Source organism: Suillus paluster (assembly GCF_016628075.1).
Source record: "Suillus paluster strain FC165 chromosome Unknown EDB91scaffold_120, whole genome shotgun sequence".
In the NCBI taxonomy this organism is placed as follows: Eukaryota; Fungi; Basidiomycota; class Agaricomycetes; order Boletales; family Suillaceae; genus Suillus; species Suillus paluster.
The window spans coordinates 47,788-69,256 of NW_024537680.1; the positions used below are offsets into that span (position 1 = coordinate 47,788).

The 21,469-nt window shown below is 47.1% G+C and overlaps 4 protein-coding genes across 4 annotated transcripts; 3 read left to right on the forward strand and 1 right to left on the reverse strand.

The window, feature by feature from the left end:
• Positions 1-4,624: 4,624 nt before the first annotated feature.
• Positions 4,625-7,909, reverse strand: EDB91DRAFT_1239889 (uncharacterized protein; the record flags this gene model as incomplete). The annotated part of the gene is made up of 10 exons (XM_041321920.1): positions 4,625-5,277; positions 5,338-5,404; positions 5,474-5,878; positions 5,942-6,038; positions 6,099-6,274; positions 6,332-6,464; positions 6,522-6,750; positions 6,798-7,002; positions 7,059-7,429; positions 7,618-7,909. The coding sequence occupies 10 exons, from the start codon at positions 7,907-7,909 to the stop codon at positions 4,625-4,627; spliced, it is 2,628 nt and encodes an 875-aa protein (XP_041170792.1).
• Positions 7,910-8,059: 150 nt separating this feature from the next.
• On the forward strand, positions 8,060-10,087 carry EDB91DRAFT_1087221 (uncharacterized protein; the record flags this gene model as incomplete). Its single annotated transcript, XM_041316179.1, has 7 exons — positions 8,060-8,345; positions 8,406-8,599; positions 8,634-8,930; positions 8,983-9,285; positions 9,347-9,532; positions 9,590-9,715; positions 9,773-10,087. 7 exons carry the CDS (start codon positions 8,060-8,062, stop codon positions 10,085-10,087), a joined length of 1,707 nt encoding a protein of 568 aa, XP_041170793.1.
• A 4,802-nt stretch (positions 10,088-14,889) lies between these two features.
• Positions 14,890-16,770, forward strand: EDB91DRAFT_1254899 (uncharacterized protein; the record flags this gene model as incomplete). The annotated part of the gene is made up of 8 exons (XM_041323879.1): positions 14,890-15,010; positions 15,064-15,260; positions 15,309-15,736; positions 15,790-15,800; positions 15,853-15,922; positions 15,964-16,256; positions 16,303-16,494; positions 16,547-16,770. The coding sequence occupies 8 exons, from the start codon at positions 14,890-14,892 to the stop codon at positions 16,768-16,770; spliced, it is 1,536 nt and encodes a 511-aa protein (XP_041170794.1).
• A 1,616-nt stretch (positions 16,771-18,386) lies between these two features.
• On the forward strand, positions 18,387-18,986 carry EDB91DRAFT_1062413 (uncharacterized protein; the record flags this gene model as incomplete). The annotated part of the gene is made up of 1 exon (XM_041314523.1): positions 18,387-18,986. One exon carries the CDS (start codon positions 18,387-18,389, stop codon positions 18,984-18,986), a length of 600 nt encoding a protein of 199 aa, XP_041170795.1.
• Between the last annotated feature and the right edge of the window lie 2,483 nt (positions 18,987-21,469).

A 21,469-nucleotide genomic window follows, 5' to 3' on the forward strand; every position in this document is an offset into this window, starting at 1 on the left:
TTCTCATGCATGACAGATGAATCGACCGCAGCAAAAAAAGATGTAGTAGACCTCTTACTCATACTATACCAGTGTACCATACATTTTCCATAATGTCACTCGAATCTTCGGCTCGTGATTCCATCCCTACAACACCCAAACATGTTGGAGTTCAACGGTAAGCAAATTCATTATTAGGCTACTAATACTATTACTACTAGGGCTACTGACACTTAGTGATGTGCTGGGCCTGGCTTCAGAGGGCTCGGGCCTGGTGAAAACTCAGGCCAGGCCCACCCCAAGGGCCTAGGCCTGGCTTGGGCCTGGGCCAGGGCTTCTAATACCAAAATGTGCCAAAAGCTATATTGTGCCTATTGTACTGCATAACAGATTTAATTTTCTTCCTCTGACATCAAGATATTCCCATCACCACCCTCTCCAACCAGTTCCTTCTCCAACTCAGCCTCCAGAACAGAAGTTGGAGCAGCCTCACGAAAGATCAATTCACGCTGAAACATAAAGCGAAGAACTTGAAGGGCCTCGACCACATCAGCCTTCAAGAGATTATGACGCTTCGTAATTGTCATCCCAGCTGCAGAAAAGGCTCGTTCACTTGAAACCTGAAGAGGCCATAATGCAGAGATAGTCACGAGCCAATGAGGCCCAGACAGGATAACGCTGAGCATTAATCTGTTCAACAGTGGTTCAGTAAGTCATCATATATAGAATTGAACACATACCCCCCACCACTGGACAATAGACATGTCTTTAGGTACAGTTTCAGTGGTGTTGAGATAGAGATTGAACTCTCGCATCCAAGGCTCCTTTGGATCAATAGGGTCCTCAGTCTCATACTCACCATCACTGTCCTCATCACTTGACAGCTCCCGAAGGACATTGGCCAACTTTCCTGACCCTATCTTGGGTGATATTGGAGCCTCTGTCTCTCTGAAGATCTGAATATGGCGTTCCTTAAACTACCAATATGTTAGATTGGACTTGGAAGGCTACAAGCCGAAAACTTACAATCTTTATGGCATGCTCAAGAGCCTCCTGGTGTAAAGCCTTGCCCCAGAATCGCTTAAAATGACCATCTTTGTGGTTTGAGTCAAGTACTGAACATGTATGAGCAGAAGCAACAGAAAATAGAAAATAATCACATACTCATGCCAATAATATAGGCATCACATTCTGCAGATTTCTCATAATACTCCTGGATCTTGTTAGTAGCAGCTGCAAGTCCAGCATGAAAGGGAGAATATTTTGGGCTGTTCGAACGAGAGGTCCAGGCCTTGTGAAGACCTTCTAGAGCTGGGAGGGCAAGATGAAGGGAAGGTCCAGTGTCAGAAGAGAAGGCTTGTTGTGCATTATCTGCATGCTGTTCAACTCGATGAATTAGTTGCGAAGACAAGGAACAATAAAGGGACAAACCGCCAGTAAGTTTACAAATAATTTGACTCGTTCCCATTCATCAGGCTCAAGCTTGAGTTCATCAATCTTCGCCCACTTCACAAGGTTGGGCTCCTTCTTTCCAAGTTCAGTAAACAAAGATATCAACAAACTTAATGACATGATTTTAATATTGGTTCAAAACAAGAGGTCAATACACTCACTTGCTTCTTCTTCTCGGCTCGGTCAAGCATCACATATGTGGATGACCAACGAACAGGCATGTTGAGAAGAAGTTGAAGTGGGGTAACACCCTCATTTGGTGGACGTGTCTGAATATCTTTAAAAAGTTGCTTCCGAGAAGCAGAGGAACGCTCCTAGAACATTGTCAGTCTTGAGGTAGTCAGCAAAGGATAGTATATTACCTTGACAGAAATTGCATGGACAAGACCTACCTCGTCCCGTCGGCCATCCTCAACATGAACTGCAAGTTCACCTTCTGCAGGATCATAATATGCAGCCTTGCTATATGTCGAGATCAGGGCACGAGTGGCGAGATGGATCACATGCGCAAGACACCTGTCACCACTTGAATATCTGGATAGAATACACAGCAAAAAGCGCACCTGATGCGGTGTTTCTTTGGTATGAAAGTCTTGCCACTGCGAGTCTTGAGTTGAAGAGCAAACTCGTCAAGCATTGTATTGTTGTTCGAAGCATTGTCGCATGTGACATAGCCAACCTGTTATCATGTAAATACTGATAATTGTGCATCAAAATGATAAACCTTGTGTGAAATTCCCACTTGATCGACAACCTTGAACAATGTCTGGCCCAGTCGTACACCATTATGAGCATTGTTGAGCAGGGTGAACCCAATGACAGCACTCTGAACTTCCCATACACCAACAGATGGCTCCTCAATCCAATGTCCAGTGACAGCAAAATAGGCCTCGACATTCTCAGCCTGCCATGCATCACATGTCAGATCGACGGCACCTGTCACAACCTTACTCTGCAAGACATCAGCACTTGAATTCAACCTGTTGACGAAACATACATTGAGCCATTCCTTTAATTTCGACATCTGCTGCTTGAACATGTCAATAATCTCACGTCAAGTTGTCTTTCAGTTGGGCACGATGACACCCGTTGTTGCACATGAAGCAACATCGATCATCTTCTTGAAGCTCGGATGGTCGACCGCTTGAATGGGCTGAAAATTCTATCAGTAATGGCATGTCTCGTCTCCAGAAACAAACATACCTGGTTGGTAGATGCCAGCCATTCGATGGCAGCCTCACGAAAGAGTTTGTCAGAGTATGGAAGAACCCGTTCGGTGGGCTGGATGTCACGGAGATGACCATCGAGATTCCCCTACTTTGCATTCATGACGGCGGCAACATTCTTCCGGTCCTTAACATCTTTTGGTAGCATCGAGAGGAACTTGTTTGTCTCGCACCATGTACGATATGCATGCTAGCGTGTTGTTGAAATGAGACATCGAAGGAACAGAAAGATTTGAATCACGTACTGCATGTAAGTATGCAAGATGACGGCGACAAGTTGAAGTGTCGCTAACAATCTGGTGTGGATGTCCGCTTTTCCTGCAACATATGAGCAAACAAGAAAGTATGATGTGCACAGCAAGTACTCACTTGCATGAAATACAGTCCCGCACATTGCGAGTTTTCCCATCCTTTGATTTGTGTGGGTAAGACTTGCCAAAAAATGTGCTGACATCGCAGCCTTTGTCCTTGCGACTAGCTGTGGCAGGCTGAGATACATCCTGGACATCAACATCTTTCAAAAAAGCCCCGTCGTCAATAGGTGTCACATCTCGTGTGCTCGTACCACCTGTTATTTAGTATTAGATATGTCTCTAGATATGAAACAGCTAACACGTACCGTCAATTGTGCCTGTAGTGACTTGGCTGTTTGACACGTCGACATCGGGCACGTCGGCATCGGGAGTTTCTGTATGGATGTGGCCATTAGTAGCGAGTAGTAGCGACGAATAAGTGATTGAAAACTTACGTGCACAAGGACCTAAGTCATCAAGTCCGTCGTCTGAGTGCATGGGTCCATCATCTGAGTGTACAATCAATGAGTAATTACATTGACCAATAGTAAATGAACGTACCTATGAAATCCAGACTGTCGATGTCATCCACGCGACGCAAGCGCTTGCCTACGAGAGATCATTGAAAACATACATAATGAAAACTGAAGATATACATACCTTTTTGTGGTCCGATTGCCTCGATCTCATCATCCGTGCCATCTGATAGCACACTCAGCGCTTCCTTGGCGCTCCGTTTGTTGCTGCCTTGTGTTGGTTTCAAAATCGTGTGAGGGGGTAAAAATGTAGATGGCGGAGGCTTGTGGATGGAAAGTTCCGGTGTGGCGTTGTTGTTGGAGTCGGTGAGCCATGAGGAAAGGGTGATAGGTCGATGTGGGCGAGAAATAACACGCACGGATGATTCATCATCTGATACAACAGTGGGCATGTCTGTGAGAACACTGTGAGTGTTGACCGCAGTTGAGGAATGGACTTGCCCGTTTGAGAAAAAATTAAACTATACACTTTCTAATCTTGCCGCTGTATGTTCTACTTTTGGAAAGCCGGGGCTCAGGCCCAGGGCTCGGGCCTGGCAATACCTCAGGCCAGGCCCCAGGCCCTCGCAAGCCGGCAGTGCAGGCCTGGCTTGGCCTGGCCTGGGGAGGGCCTGGCCCGGCACATCACTACTGACACTGGCATGTGTATACTACTAGCTTGCGCTCTGAACCCCCAACTCCGAGTCCAACCAAATCAGGCATACTCTCAGATGATGAGGAAGGCCCCAACACAGAAGGACATGCCCCTTGCAAAAAAAAACTGTGAGTCAACTCCGAGTTCTTCAAAACACCATGTTGTGACTTACCTTTCACCAGTCATCTTTTCTGGTGTCTCAAACTCTGTAATGATCCCAATGACCCTTTCGAATACAGTACGAGGCTCTACCTCTCATCTCCCAATAGCAGACCATATCATTCACCACTGCGCACAGCACCCGAATATCTTGAAATACTCAACAAGCGAAAGACACCTGAATCCCCGAGCCCCCAAGTTGAAACTCTCGCAGTCCCTGCTGACTACCTTGAAGGGCTCATTGAAGCACGCTGGAATGCTGAGCGAGCTCGCTGTGATGCTGAATGTAAGGTTCAATTAGAAGAGCTGAAAAAATTGCCACGTGCTTAGATATACCATGTATACTCAGAACACAATTTCATGTGCATGATGATCTGCATACTTATTTACATAGTAAGAATTGAACACGTCAAGAGAATGAGCAAAATGAAAACCATCGGGGAGGGGACCGCTGCCAAAGACGGGGATGAGATGAGCACTTCGAAGGATTGTGTCAACATGCTCGACAGACTGAACACGAGTCCTATGCTGCCCGAACACCTCAGGCTTCACCTTCCACATGCCCGTAATCGAATCTGGGCCTCTCCCCATCCGTGAAAACCTGTCAATCAATGCACAAGGGTATGTCACACCCTTAAAAGCAAACGAAAAAAATAGCTTGACCCTCCCAATAATCATACCCCTCATTCCAGCCTTTTCCTGGTCTTCAACCACAAAGACACAATCATGATGTGGATGCTTGCGACGCCACAATGGAGTGCAACAAATCAACTCCCAATGCATGCCGTGGGTCCCAGAGACATCACTGGATGCCGAGAAAGTAGCCACGGCAGAATGAAACACAGCAATTGGACCGTCGATCCGTGGTAAGTCGTTCCAGTCGATCAGAGCTGCTCCAGGGTTCAATTGGCTGGAAAGGAACTCGCGAGCAAGTAAAGGAAGGTTGGGCTGCTGGAGATGTGCTGCGAGTGTCTTGAGTGTCCGAGGATAGCCACGTTCTGGATGTTTGCAGATGTAATTAGTATTGCTGTATTCAGATATACTGAAGAACAACGTACGAGGGCTGCGTGCCAAAACAACTGATCCTTGGACTCTTTCAATGTCTGGTGCACCATTCTCGATACCCTCATCCATGAAGTCAAGGCCGCGCCTGGGTGGGGGTGCATGTGAGGCTGGCAGAAGTCCTCATGCCACAAAGTCAACATATGCAGCCATGAGCTTGTCAAGACGCTGGTTTGTGAGCAGCATCTGCCCAAGCGCATCATACTGATTCGATCGACGCCATGGCTTCTTGACTGCCGTGATATGGTGAGACTCGGTGATTGAGGAGCATAGGCCATTCGGAGCACCGAATTCTTGAATCAGACAGATATAGTGTACCATTGAATGCTGATGTGGCAGTGTGAAACCCTTTGGCCGGACCCCAGAGTCACGAAAAATCTCACGGGCCTCATGAAAATGGTGTAGGGCCTGTTTTATTTCGGCCAAAGAGTCTTCTCCAAGTTCGGACCGTCGTACAAGGTAGCAAAAATTCAGGAATGCGCTGAGGCATGCAACAAGCTGGGGAGGAACATACTCCACAATTGCAGGGATGTATACCTGTCAGTGTACAAGTGCGAGTGATTTAGATTTCGACCAGAGTAAGACGTGATGAGTATTTACCTTCATTAATGCCTTCGAGTCATCCCCGGTCCATTGTTTGAAGCGGCGACCTTCGGGAAACCTTCGCAGGCCAGGGAATGCTGGTGTTGCAGCAATTCTGCAAGTCAACATCAAGAGGATCAGTACAACTCTCGCAGCTGCAAGAAGTATGACGCACTGGTGATCTATATCATCAATGATCTCATTGGCACGTGCCTCACCATGGACTTCCTTCAGATACTCGCCCGTCCAAGTAACCAGATGATCCTTGAAGCATCCCTTGATAACTTGATGAAGGAGGTCTGGTGACAGCATTTCATGTATATCGGCATGTGGAAAATCGTTTGTAAAAGGCTAAAGGTCCATTTTGATCAAACACGCATGCAAATGTTCAAGTTTAACAAGACTTACCACAATATCATCATCTATCCCATACTGATCCCACAACGCATCCGAATTGAAAGTTTCGACTAGCGCATTGGTATATTCTTGAGTACGACGCTCGGCAGTGCTCCCATTGAGATCCTCAGGCAGTGCAGTGCACCTGTAACCAAGTGTAAGTCAAACAAAGCTATCCAAGTCAAATCCGCAGTCCACTTACTTCGCACACCAATTTTGCACAATTCCAGCAAGCATCACTTGTTCAGGATAGTCGGCAATAAAAGCTGCCAAGTCATAGATGACTCGACGAAAATGTCCATCGGGGCATCGACGGACAATCGGCTTCGTCATTGGACCTTCAAGTGACTTAAGGATGGCTGCCAGGGATGAATGATAAAGCTGGCACTTGAAGGTTCGAAATTGAACGTCATTATCATATTTGCGATCAGCTGAAAAATAGTGTCAAGAAGGCACCTAATAGTACTATGTCATATACCCTTTGGAATGGCAAGAAACCCGATGGGAGTGACTGCGTTACGGTGAGCTCGCCTGACACAATTGTGTGGATTTCCGATCGACAAATACAATGGATGATACTCAACATGACCAGTGGCAATGGATACCATTGTCTTGTCGCTTCCAAGGATGACTCCAACATACATGGATCCTTCCGTTGATGGGTCATTCTCATATATGGTGTCCTGCAAGTGCCAATGTCAGTGAGATATTTGTGAAGATTATAAGTCAGGATACTCACGGCCTTGCGCCACGCATAGTTGCCAGACATGAAATCCTTCCAACACCGCTTCCCCGACTGGTCATAATGAACATATGGGGTATAATCAAACTGCTCATCAAAGTCAGGATTTGCCAGCATGGCCTGTATGATGGCATCGGGATCTCGATACCATACTTGATAATCAGTCTGTTGCCACCGGGGCATGTCGGAGTCAAGGTCATGTTGCAGTGATACAGAGAAACATTGCCAAGGCACGTCACCCGCACGGATCGCATCGATTGTGGCATATACATCACAGTGAGATTTGAATGGGCTGTCCTCTTCGTACTTGGCCGCTTTGAATGCCCATAACTCCATCAGAAAATCAATGTTGGGGGCAGACATCTCCTCTTTTCAGAACAAGAAGTCCGCGAGTAAGTATTCAGCTTGATCGCCAAAGGGTGCCCAGCTGTCTTGAGGGCCTACATAGCGAGCAGGCTTGGGGGCATTTGGAGGAAGAGGGTTGCCTTCAAGGTCACAAGGATCACCTAGAGAGAGTTCAAGTTTACTCATCTTTTTGTGATTGTATTTGACTTACCACGGAGATGTGGGTGAGGTATGTACTGTGATTGATGTGGATTGGAGTGTCCTTCTGAGTGAGGATCGTGATCATTGTGATCAGCGAAATAGTCATCACTGATGAGGTCACAGTCGAAATTGAAATTGAAATCTTGGGGGTCCGAGTCGGAATGAGGGTTTGAGTCAGCAGTGGTTGGATCGGGGATGGCATCAACAGAACCATGATAGGTTCGAATGTGCTTTGTCCGTCCACATTGAGATTTGAAGGTTTCAGGACACCCCGCAAATGAACATGCAAGTCGGCTCAGCATAATGGTATTGGGATGGACCTGAGTGACAAGTCAGGCGCAAGATATTGGTAAGGTAAGACAGTTTGTTTGCTGGAAACAAACCTTGGAAATTTTTTGACAGCGGATCTCCAACAAGCCTTAATCCTTCACCTCTTTCTCTTCTTCTTCATCATGATGGCTTGGCCAAATCGCTCAAATGCAAATACTCACCCCGCCAAAGTTCTACTCGAGGGTAAAACCAAGCGCCAGACACCAGCACAAAAGCGAGCCCAAGATGCAGCAGCAGCAGAAAAAAACCAGGAAGAAGCAGCTAAAGTAGAGAAGGAACATGAAGATGGCATCAAACACATTGCTGCGATGGAAGACTCACTAAAAAGAGACGATTGCAATTATGGCAAAGATACCCCACCCTATCGCCCACAGGCAAACACATCGGGTTACTATTCTGTTGCAAAAGGTCAAGTTGCTATCCAAGTCAGTCAAACATGAGATAGAAAGCTTACCTGATTCAAAACAGCTGCTAGCAATGATGAGGATCCAGATTCAGATGAAGCTTTTCAGCCATCTGGCTCGGAGTCCCAAAGCTTCAAGGGGGAGACTGGTGATGATAGCGAGGATGGCGAGCCTGAGGAGCATGACGGCAGTAGTAGTGTCGAAGAAGAAGTCCGTAAGGCTCAGAAGGGTAAGAAACACACTGCATCAAAAGAGAAAGTGAGTAAATGTGATTTAAATTGATATCGGACAGAAGAAAATCGTGGGGATGACAACAAAATCGGTGAGGTACAGTTCAATTAGAGTTTCGGATGAAGAACTCGTACCTGCAGCCTCGGAGACACGTTCCCGTTCAATGTCGGGTGCATCATCACGCAGCACTATGAGTCGTGCAACCACACCGACATTTGAAGAAGACGGAGACGGAGAGTTTGACCACGATGAGACACCAGAGTCACTGGCTGCGACTCAAAAGCATAAGGGCAGCAACCCCAAACTGCCAAAGAAAATCGGTGCCATGGGAACGAAGTCAGCGCGAGTCACTGCTAATGTACCCAACTGCTGCTTACACGAGTGTTTACTGACAAGTCTGTTGTATTCAGATGGGCTTGACGTTGACGCGAAAGGGAGCTGATGATGCTGTGGTGGAAGAAATAAGACGCTCAGAAGATAAATCAAAGCCACTCAAAAAGTTAAAGCTCGAAGACCTACCTTTTGTCGATAAGAAGGACAACGAGATATGGGCTCAATTGATCTGTGCGCTGATCGATTGGGCTGGGACGACTACTGATCCCTTCAGTACGAATGAACACCCAGAGGTCTCTGGCAAGCTGCAGGAACTGTGGGATGTTCTCTTCGCGCACAACAAGGTCGATGTTGCGAAGTGTCCTGCTATCAAAAAAGTGGTATGTCACGGTGTACTAGTTTGGGTGCCTCGAATGCTGATGCCATAACTTTGGCTTTGAGGCAATGGACCGGCTGAATGAGTGGTGGAGTATGCTTGGGAAAAATGCCATCAAGATTCTCGAACGTGAACTCAAAAAAGCAGAATATCAACTCGACACCAATGCTCGTATCAAATTCGTCCAAGATCGCCTGCCTCAAAAAATAGATGGTCAAAAACGCGTGCCATTCATTTATGCTGATCATGAGGTATGTCAGCGTCACTTACAATCATTATTGGTCCTCACTGTGACGGTGCCACCACAGGGTCTGAAAGGATCGTGGTTGGCTCCCGTGCTCCTGGAGTTACTTGCGGCACATGCGAGGCGTTGTGGAACATTGTTTCAAGCATTTGGGAAACCTGCAGGTGCATTAGGGGTTTGTGCAGCTGCGGTGAGTCCGAAATTCTCAGTGGTTACTAGTAAAGTCCTACTAACCTCCATTTTGCAGGCGCACTGCGCGCTATTTTTGTACAAAGATGGGGATTCTGCGAAAGAAGCTGCCAAGGACGCGAAGCGTGCCGGTCTCCCTTCCCAGCCCATGAAAAACCTCTCCTTCAATGCAGCATGGGGCAGTGTCGCTATGCAGTACTCCCTGCAGATGGCTCAACTCCCAGATAAAAAGTGGGATCAGATTGTGGATGGGATGTGGGAGCTTGTAGGTGAAGACTCTCTTGTCCGTCATGTCCATGTTGCCTCGGATGACAATTCCATGGATGTTCGTAATGCCATTCTCCTCTCGGACAATGACGAAGAGAATTCTTAGGCTAGTGAGTCTTACCGAGTCACGAGTTTACTGGTCTAATTATTTTCAAAGTGCCTTGTGTCTTTGACCAGCGCTTACACTAGTATTATACTACATTTTTCGCTAATGAATGTGATCAATTCTGGTGCTTTCATCATGTCTGTTCCATGCCTGGTTGTGATCTGTAAGCCATCTGTCAAGGACCTGTAAGCTATCTGGTGGTGATCTGGTACCAGTCATGCCAATCTGGTCATGGCAGATTCATGTGGACCCAGGCTCGAATCTGGTCACCTGATAGCCTGGAGCCAGACTCTCCAGGCCATCCAGGCCCCTCTGCACATTTCCTGATGAACGTCGGGGATTAAGAACATTGTTGATAAATGCCACACACAGCCCCCGAAATAACTCTTCTCTCCCATCCGGGCTGCCAACACCACACTCGCCTCACACCGCTTTTCTCTTGCCAAGGCCTCGATCCAACGATTGATCGCCTCATGCACACCTTTTCGCTCTCTATTTGGTCATGTTACAAAGACAAAGTCAGATTAGTTATATACATACGAGTAACAATGTATCATACCTCTCATGCATTGGTATGAGTGATCCAACATGCCTGGTTAGATACTTGAGCAGTGTGTTTGATGATTGGGATGGGATTTGCTGGGAGTAAAGGCAGGAGAGAAACTAACCTAGAGAGCGAATGTCTGAGGGGTGTGCATGCATGATTAGTAATTTTCGCTGACGAGCCCATTCAGTCACATAGTCTGTATTATACAGGCAGCTGAGGTTGAAAATATGCTGTTCCATACAGGCCAGCGGACATCGGCCGATCAAATGGTTTTGCCTGTGCATAACGTTCGGCCGGCAGGCTTACTGAGACCCGATTTCAACAGCTGGGCCCATAAGTAATGATGGTTGATATTAACATGTTGGCCGGTGGCCATGAACATCATATGGCCCCATGGGTTCGGTATATTGGTGGGCAAATGGTGGTGGAGGAGTCTCTGATGCTGTCAGCTGGGCCCATGTAGAACATAGTGCCTGTGTGTATCGGTCGGCCAATTGTATGCATCCTCTGTGTATATTGGTAGGCCAATGATGGGTGTGAAGCCATCATGTGGGCCCATGGGGAGAAATTCCCGATGCTATCAGGCAGGCCCATGGAGCTTGTTGGCTGTGGCCATCGACCGGCTGATGGTCTGTATTAGATCAGGCGGGCCCATGTAGAATAGGTTGCATGTGCGTATCGGTTGGCCGACATGGAATAGGTTGCCTGTATGCATCGGTCGGCCGGTATGGAATACATTTCTTGTATATCGGTCAGCCCATGTGGAAAAGGTTGTCTGTGCATATCGGTTGGCCGACATGGAATTGGTTGCCTGTGCGCATCGGTCGGCTGGTATGGAATACGTTTCCAGTGCTTATCGGTCAGCCCATGTAAAATATGTTGCCTGTGCATATTGGTTGGCCCATGTGGAATACATTGCCTGTGCGCATCGGTCGGCTGGTATGGAATACATTTCCTGTGCTTATCGGTCGGCCCATGTAAAATATGTTGCCTGTGTATATTGGTTGGCCCATGTGGAATACATTGCCTGTGCGCATCTGTCGGCCGGTATGGAACACATTTCCAGTGCTTATCAGACGGCCCATGTAAAATACGTAGCCTGTGCGCATCTGTCGGCCCATGTGGAATACGTTGCCTGTGCGTATCAGTCGGCCCACATGGAATACATTTCCTGTACTTATTGGTTGGCCTATGTCAAATACGTTGCCTGTGCACATCAGTCGGCCAATGCTAGGTGTGAAGCCACCATGTGGGCCCATGGGAAGGGATACCCGATGCTATCACATCAGGAAAAACTATATCTCTATATAGAGGACCATCCTCTATATAGCCCCGATAGCACACCACAGCTCTATACAGTCTATCGCAAGCTATCACAGCACTATAGACCAGTATAGACATCATGAAAGTCTATATATTACCATAAAGTTTTTTCTTGTGATTGTGGAACCACTGCCTGTATTTCTGTCCACCATCACTGCAATGCAGCATGACCCGACATCACAGCTGAAACACTTACCTCTTTTCGTTGCTTCAAGAGCTCTTTGTCCATCTTTGGAGCAAAGAGTTCATCAGGAAAAACTGTATCTCTATATAGAGGACCATCCTCTATATAGCCCCGATAGCACACCACAGCTCTATACAGTCTATCGCAAGCTATCACAGCACTATAGACCAGTATAGACATCATGAAAGTCTATATTACCATAAAGTTTGGTAAGTGTATTTAGAAGTAAAACATTTCAACAACTATAGACCCCAGTAGACCGTGGGAACTTTTTTCGATGAAAACCAAAGTTGTACTCCTTGTCAAGGGAAGTCTATCCATAGTCTAATGACTTCAATAGGTTAAGATCCTAGTGAGTTACAAGGAAAATACTTGAAATCGAAGGGTTCAAGAAAGCAACTTGACCGTGGGAACCTTTTTCGATTAAATCAAAGTTGTAGTCCTTGTCAAGGGAAGTCTATCCATAGTCTAATGACTTCAATAGGTCAAGATCTTAGTGAGTTATAAGGAAAATACTTGGAATTGAAGGGTTCAAAAGTGTTAAGGTACACCTTATTTATGTAAGCAAAAATGCGAAAATTCACCTTATGTGTATTCAAAATCCTAATGCTAACAGTCAATTTCATTGTCTTTTTCTTACTGTCATAATCCTAGTCCTAATAAGCAAAAACTCGAAAATTCACCAAGTCTTGTGTTGTGGCTTTGTTTGGCACTGCTTATGTAAGCAAAAATGCGGTCAACCAACAAGTCTTTTCCCATTCTTTCCTTCCCCCCCCACTGCCCCCTCATTAGATTATCTTCCATATTTCTCTTACAATTTTCGAGTTTTTGCCTCTCTTCTCTTCTTCTTGCTTCTCTATCCTTCTCTTGGTGTTGATGTTGTTGGTGCTGGTACTGGTGCTGGTGCTTTGAACTCTGGTAAGTCTCCCTCCATAATTTTCGCATTTTTGACTATTTGACTAATCTTTTTTCTAACCCTCTCCTTCTAGCTCTCTTCCCTCCTGCTCCTCCTCCCCCCAACTATTTTCGCATTTTTGACCATTTGGCAAGTCTTTTCTCTGACTCTCACTTCCTCCTGTCTAATCCTCTCCTTCTAGCTCCCTTCCCTCCTCTTCCCTCAAGAATTTTCGCAATTTTCACTATTTGGTAAGTTCTTTCCTCTCTGATTCTTCCTTCTAGTTCTCTTGCCTCTTCCTCCTGTAATTTTCGCATTTTTGCCTGTTTTGTAGTTATTAGTTTACATGTATTGTAGTAGTTGAAATATAATTTGGAATTTTCGCTTTTTTTTAATTTTAATTTTGAGAACACTATCATGGCAACAAACAGCTATTAAGAGAAATTTTTGCTTTGTGTTTTGAGCTATAATAGCTACAATAGTTGTGGTATGTTCCACCCAGCTATAGCAACTTAAATAGAGCTATATAGCACTATACACTGGTGTAGTAAGCCTACACAATTGGGCACTTGGCTATATGAGCTATAGGGCTATGGAGTCTGTATAGCAGTCTATAGCGCTATGGGTGGCTATATAGCCTTACCACATTTTCCTGATGTTTGGCCTCCCTGGCAGCTGCTTTAAAGATCTGTCGTCAGTTCAGGTCCCATCTGCCTTCTCCCAGTCCTCAACATGGGACTGCAGAGCGGTTGTCTCTTGGTCATTCAACCGAGGCTGATCCCCTGTCTTTATCTTCGTCCGAGCCATGTCACAGTAGGTAGCTTAGAGTAAAGGACCTGCAAATCTGAATGCAGGAGAGGGTTGATATGGTTGATGGAACAGAAAATGGAAGGAAGGGTCGTGTGAGCAATGATTCAGATGAATGACATACCAGTGTAATAATTGCACGTAAGGTCTAGATCGTACCGAATAGTGTGACCCCCATTGCTACATGACTTATCGAGTGGTGCAGATGCATGGGCGGGTATGTCGAGTGAAGTCGGAGGTCCTGAAGTGCTCTGGACGTATTATATACACAATCACTATAAACCATTGACATCGTGCCATGAATATCCTTGCTGATGATTCGCGCGAGGTCAAAGTGACTATTACATATGATGCATTGCATTTGGCAGTTGCATGTAAGCACGGTACTGTCCCAAAGTCTAAGCATCCCATTCCCAGCAACACATCCAGACAATCACAGCAGGACTTTGGAACATGGTCAAGTCAAAGCCAAAGGCCTGGAGTCCTCCTGAAAACATCCTCTTTGGTTCAATGGGAGGACAAACGAACATCTAGGGGAGATAAAGGACGATTTGTCAAAGCTCGATCGTTCCAACCGAACCCAATCGGTTCATTCATCCCCCAGAAAATCGCCTACCAAGCAAGGATCCGCCAGAGGACTTCATGCGGAGGGTGACTATGAACACTATGACCTCGCCCAATGCAACTTGGAGCCGTGTCGGCTTTGCAAGTCCATGGCAAGCTCACCATTCGCTTGCCTTGTCACATTCACTGACACCGAGTATCAAGAGTCAAAATGACTATCTGCGTGAGTGGCAGTCCAAGACCGACGACTACTTGGACTTGCTCCTTCGGCGAGAGGGTCCACCTTCAAACAGAACCTGCTCGGTCTGTCCAAAGGATGGGGTCTACAGATGTCATGGCTGCAGTGGCCGAGCTGCTCTTCTGTACTCATTGCTGTCGGACGACGCACAGCCATATGCCATTCCATCGGATCAGTCAATGGACCGGGGGATTCTTTGAGGATACTTCCTTGACCAAGATTGGCCTGGAAATACACCTCGGTCATGCCAGGCCAGCCCTGCTCCGGTCTCACGGATGAGTGGTGTGACACAGATGATGATGAAGGAGACCATTTGACCGACGGCCCTTGGATACCCTTGGTCAACGATCCTCAGAACAACCATGGTGGTGGACACGTTGGGGCTCCACTCCCTGATGATCAGATTCTGTCGGTGCAGCCGACGCACTAAGCCCTGACATGCAACTATTTGAAATGGGCCTCTTCCCAGCTTCTTTCACTTCGCCGAAGACGGCATTCACATTTGTGGTGTTGGATGACTTCCTGTTGGACAACCTGGAATGCGGGACTTCCGCCATGAACTACTACAGTAAATTGAGGAGAGTTACTTCCAGCGTGTTTCCTCATCTGGTTCCAGTGAGTGACTTTGATGTTCTCCGCTGCATCGCTCACAATGGCCGGCAGGACCGATACAGGGAATTGATGAGGGTGGGTAGGCAGTGGAAGCAAGTGAAACAGCTCAAGTGGCATGGGTTCGGCCATGAGAAGAGAAAGCCAAAGGCAGGGGAGCTCGCACTCTTCTGTCCTGCATGTCCACAGCCCGGGGTGAATGTCAATTTGTCAGACAGGAACGGGTCCGACCCTGCATGGTTGTATTCAAGATCTTTGGTCATGGATGGCAATTTCAAGGCTGAACATTTGTATCCGGCCAATCCGACCGATGAGGTGGCATTGACCGATGGCTTGGGCTTCATGGTCGGCGATGCCCAATACAAAATGCATCTCGCCGAGGCGCAGGACACGGTGCAGAGATCAGATTGCAACAACCACCGAGCGGTCAACCAGGCAAATGCATCACGCCACAAGCTCGAGGCAACAGGGATAGGCTGGGTGTGCTTGCGCTAGACATGGGTGTTTTGTTCCCCATTCAATGGTGGACTTTCAGAAGGGGGAAAGGTTCGCCGTCCGATATACTGGGTCGGCCGAGTTGAGCTGATGCATCGGTCAGCCAAAAGACAGATGAACATGGATTATGCGCTGTGCCAAGCTCTGGGGTACAACACCGATGGGATCGACCAGTGCATTGACATTCTACGACATTAACTGCCAATACCACAAGCATCTCAACCTGGCGGATTGAGGAGTCGCCCTATCTTGACCTTCCATGGGGCATGGAGATTGTTCCAGGCATCGGGCTCTGGCATGTCCACGGCCATCAAGACAAATGCTACGTACGGTACGCATCCAACTTCATCACCGGTGCAGCCAGGATCGATGGCGAAATCATGGAGACCCTTTGGGCGCCTTTGAACATAATATCGCCGTCGGCGAGAGGGATGTCCACCCCTCACCGAAAGGAGTGTTTGGACTTTCAAATGAACGACTGTAATTTTATGAAGATGATACGCATGAGTGAGCAATATTATTTGACCGAGTGCTTAAATCTCAATGCATCTAGGCAAATTCCTTTGCCGAAAATTCAAGGAAGCTGTACAGGGAGTCCAAGACAGCCGATATGCATTTGACCGGTTGACCGAGACCGCCGACAACGACACCCTTGCCAAATGGGAAGCAGAGGCCGCTGCTGCTCAGGATGACCGACTTCATAATCCCGGTGCCATGGATATATATGAAATTCAATTGACCAAAGGTACGTGCGAACAGAACAACCATGTGCAATACGCTGATATGCTTTGGCAAAGCACCGACAAGAAAACAGCAAGAGTTGCACCTGTTGAACCGCCAGGCGCAATGGCCCGCCGGCGAGATCCATCGCGGTGCGGCAACATGGCTGGCCTCTGGGATCACGCTCGAGGAGGCACAAGTAGCCCTCCTGATTGACGTGAAGAAACTGGGAAAGCGGCCGACCGACACCCAGAAGCTGGCCATCAGCTCGGCGTCGCCACAAATGGCAAGACCAACTTGATGAATTTGTCAGGGTGGCGGGTACATTCCTCAGGCGATCAATTTGACAGCTATGACCAGTTGGACGGTATGACTGTGATGTTGGATACTGCAGCTTTGGATTCTGTGGGTTCATCGTCTGACGATCCAGATCGGTCAGATGAAGAAGAATTTGATATCCCGGTCGAGTTCAATCCCGAGACCTGTGGTGATTCCATTGCCGTCCAACATCGGCATCACAAGGTGTGCCGAGTGGGGCGTTGCTGACCTGGTGTTGCAAGAAATATCCTTAAGACAAGGCCAAGCAAATGATGCATTGCATGCCATCAGGGTCAACTTGGCCGACAAGGCCGTGCTCTTTCGCACCACGGTTCGGTCGGCAAAGTCACAAGCTCGGTCAACCAGGGCATGGGCTCGCGTGCACTCGGTCGACAAGGTTCTTCACTTGAATACTCAGATCTACTCAAAATGCCAGCAAGCAGCTTGTCCATCTCAGCGCCGATGATTTATTGACCAAATATCGGCCGTTGGAGAAGGCCGACTTAAAGGCTACTACGGTGGTGGCAGACCCGAATGCGCGCGGTCAAAGAAATAGCACTGCTGGCATGGTTTTGGTCCATTGATGTCCAAGGGGATTCCACAAGCAATGACTGGATGAATGAATGTGTGCACTTCGCCGACCTACCTATTCCTGTCCGGTGCTAATTTGTTCATCCGACAGTTTACCGTGTCCATTGGCTTCGGACACTGGCACTGCTGTGACCGTTGGGCAGAGGAACTGCTGCTCAGTCGGTCGGGAAATGATTTGGACTGGTCGAGTTCTTTACTCACAAATCCCAACAATGGGTCGGTCGTTTGCAGGAGGCTGATGCAAACAACATGGTCGGGCACCGCTGCTATGCAGCGCGCCAGGCTCGGATGTATCTCCGACTCTCACAGCATGCACAAGACAGTTTCGAAAGAACAAAAGGGGTGGCAGTGGTGGCGGAGTGACAGAGGTCCACGCACATGCATTTGGACAATGGCAAGCCTCACAGTGGATTAGTCACAAGTACAATGCCGATCCATATAAAACTTGTGATTCTGCTTCGGTCAAAACTTCAACTAGTCCCAGCTCCGCCCATCATGTCCAACTCCACAACACTTTTTACATATGAACTCAATGACTTTTACTGCGTGGGATGCTGCCAACGTCTTGGAGTATGCTACATTGTGATTCGCCGCGATCTGGCTTGTATGCGACCGGAGCCATGTGCCTCTGGACGCCAGGCTTACAAAGCCAGCTTTGTCCGGCACCTTCAATGGGAGGCAGATGTGAGTGCCTCTTCGGTCGGTCGACCGGTTGGCATGCTATTGTAGCTGATCCCTCCATCAGCGTTTTGCTTTTCCTTATATCAACTTATGTCTGGTGATGAACATTCATTTACACCAACCCCACAGGCCGAGATGGAAGCAGCCATGGTCGGGATGGGCTACCTCCTGAAAACAAGCATCACCAGTGGACAAGAGTCCAACTGGAGAACATTCTCCGGTCATTTTCACATGAGCGATTGCTGCCTGCTAACCCCAGGATGCATCAACATAGCCCCTTGCTGGTTCCAGCAAGGCCAAGAGGTATGACATGCTTCTTCATGTGCGATGCCGACACTCACTCGGCAGTGTCAGCTTTATGGATTCCCCCCTGCTGGTGGCTTCACCCTGGAGGTGTCGGCTACACTGAAGGGCGAAGGTGGTCCGAAGGTCATATTATTAATGCAGCGATCGGCACTCCTGGCCTCGGCGGCTCTTCGGGTGATGCACCCGGAGTTGTATTGGGCTTCGGTCACCACACAGATGAAACTCGCTCGATGGGCTATGGAAAATGAGCTTGATGGCATGTATGCTCGTCTGCAACTTTGGGCCTCGGTGTTCAACTGCGCAGCTGTCATGTGTAACAGGCAATGCCCTCTTCACCAAGATCCTAGATCTACTCCAGAAGGGTTCGACGTCATGACCAGTGTCGGCCATTATTGCAATGGCCTCATGACGCTGTCCAATCTCGGCATTCAGTTGCGATATAACTCCGGTGCCATGGCCAGCTGCTCTGGACACATTTTCAGGCATGGCATCACATTCAGGGGTGATTGGTTTGTGTGGGCATGGTTCATGTGCGATAGCCTTCACAATTTTGTGGGGACACCTTGGTCAGAGTATGCAAAATACAAGGATGTAGATTGGGATGTCTCGGTTTCAGCTTAGACGACCGTGTCATGGTATATCAGATTACATTACAGTTGCATTCAGCCTTTTGGATCGATTAGTGATATGGTTGTCAATTAATTGGAATCGATGATGTTGATTGAATCCCTGAAGTCTTCTCGCCATGTCACCGATCGACCAGACGTGAAGATGGAGGCCATGGGCCGAGCCGAGATGATCAGCATTGTTTGCCATGTGCTGACCGATGTGCACGGGAAACATGTTCTGCATCGGCCCACCTGATAGAATCAAATGCTGCTCATTTGTGGGCCCACCTGACACCATCCATCCCATCGGCCCACTGATATGCACAGGAAATGCATTCTGCACGGGCCGGCCGATACGGACACGCAACACATTCTATGGGCCCACACGATGACTTCATAGCAAGCATTGGCCGACCGATATGCACAGGCAGGGCATTCTACATCGGCCCAGTTGATTACATTGGGAATTCACCCCCATCGGCCCACACGATAGCTTCACACCCATCATTGGCCGACTGATATACACAGGCAATGCATTCCGTATCGGCCTTCTGGATAGGATCAACCTTTTCTCCCCCATCGGCCCACCTGACACCACACATGCCATCGGCCAGCCGATATGCACATACAATACATAGTATGGGCCCACCCGATAGAATCAAATGTTCTTTCGCATGGGCCCACACGATGGGTTCACATTTGCTGTTGGCCGACCGATACACACGGGCAAAGTATTCAACATCGGCCCACCTGATAAAATACAGACCGTCGGCCGGCCGATACCTAAAAACAACACATTATAGGGGCCCACCTGCATCAGGAAAATGTGGTAAGGCTATATAGCCACCCATAGCGCTATAGACTGCTATACAGACTCCATAGCCCTATAGCTCATATAGCCAAGTGCCCAATTGTGTAGGCTTACTACACCAGTGTATAGTGCTATATAGCTCTATTTAAGTTGCTATAGCTGGGTGGAACATACCACAACTATTGTAGCTATTATAGCTCAAAACACAAAGCAAAAATTTCTCTTAATAGCTGTTTGTTGCCATGATAGTGTTCTCAAAATTAAAATTAAAAAAAAGCGAAAATTCCAAATTATATTTCAACTACTACAATACATGTAAACTAATAACTACAAAACAGGCAAAAATGCGAAAATTACAGGAGGAAGAGGCAAGAGAACTAGAAGGAAGAATCAGAGAGGAAAGAACTTACCAAATAGTGAAAATTGCGAAAATTCTTGAGGGAAGAGGAGGGAAGGGAGCTAGAAGGAGAGGATTAGACAGGAGGAAGTGAGAGTCAGAGAAAAGACTTGCCAAATGGTCAAAAATGCGAAAATAGTTGGGGGGAGGAGGAGCAGGAGGGAAGAGAGCTAGAAGGAGAGGGTTAGAAAAAAGATTAGTCAAATAGTCAAAAATGCGAAAATTATGGAGGGAGACTTACCAGAGTTCAAAGCACCAGCACCAGTACCAGCACCAACAACATCAACACCAAGAGAAGGATAGAGAAGCAAGAAGAAGAGAAGAGAGGCAAAAACTCGAAAATTGTAAGAGAAATATGGAAGATAATCTAATGAGGGGGCAGTGGGGGGGGAAGGAAAGAATGGGAAAAGACTTGTTGGTTGACCGCATTTTTGCTTACATAAGCAGTGCCAAACAAAGCCACAACACAAGACTTGGTGAATTTTCGAGTTTTTGCTTATTAGGACTAGGATTATGACAGTAAGAAAAAGACAATGAAATTGACTGTTAGCATTAGGATTTTGAATACACATAAGGTGAATTTTCGCATTTTTGCTTACATAAATAAGGTGTACCTTAACACTTTTGAACCCTTCAATTCCAAGTATTTTCCTTATAACTCACTAAGATCTTGACCTATTGAAGTCATTAGACTATGGATAGACTTCCCTTGACAAGGACTACAACTTTGATTTAATCGAAAAAGGTTCCCACGGTCAAGTTGCTTTCTTGAACCCTTCGATTTCAAGTATTTTCCTTGTAACTCACTAGGATCTTAACCTATTGAAGTCATTAGACTATGGATAGACTTCCCTTGACAAGGAGTACAACTTTGGTTTTCATCGAAAAAAGTTCCCACGGTCTACTGGGGTCTATAGTTGTTGAAATGTTTTACTTCTAAATACACTTACCAAACTTTATGGTAATATAGACTTTCATGATGTCTATACTGGTCTATAGTGCTGTGATAGCTTGCGATAGACTGTATAGAGCTGTGGTGTGCTATCGGGGCTATATAGAGGATGGTCCTCTATATAGAGATACAGTTTTTCCTGATGAACTCTTTGCTCCAAAGATGGACAAAGAGCTCTTGAAGCAACGAAAAGAGGTAAGTGTTTCAGCTGTGATGTCGGGTCATGCTGCATTGCAGTGACGGTGGACAGAAATACAGGCAGTGGTTCCACGATCACAAGAAACACAAGGCCGACGCCAAACCACCGATAAAGCTCCAAAAGAAATGGACGGCACG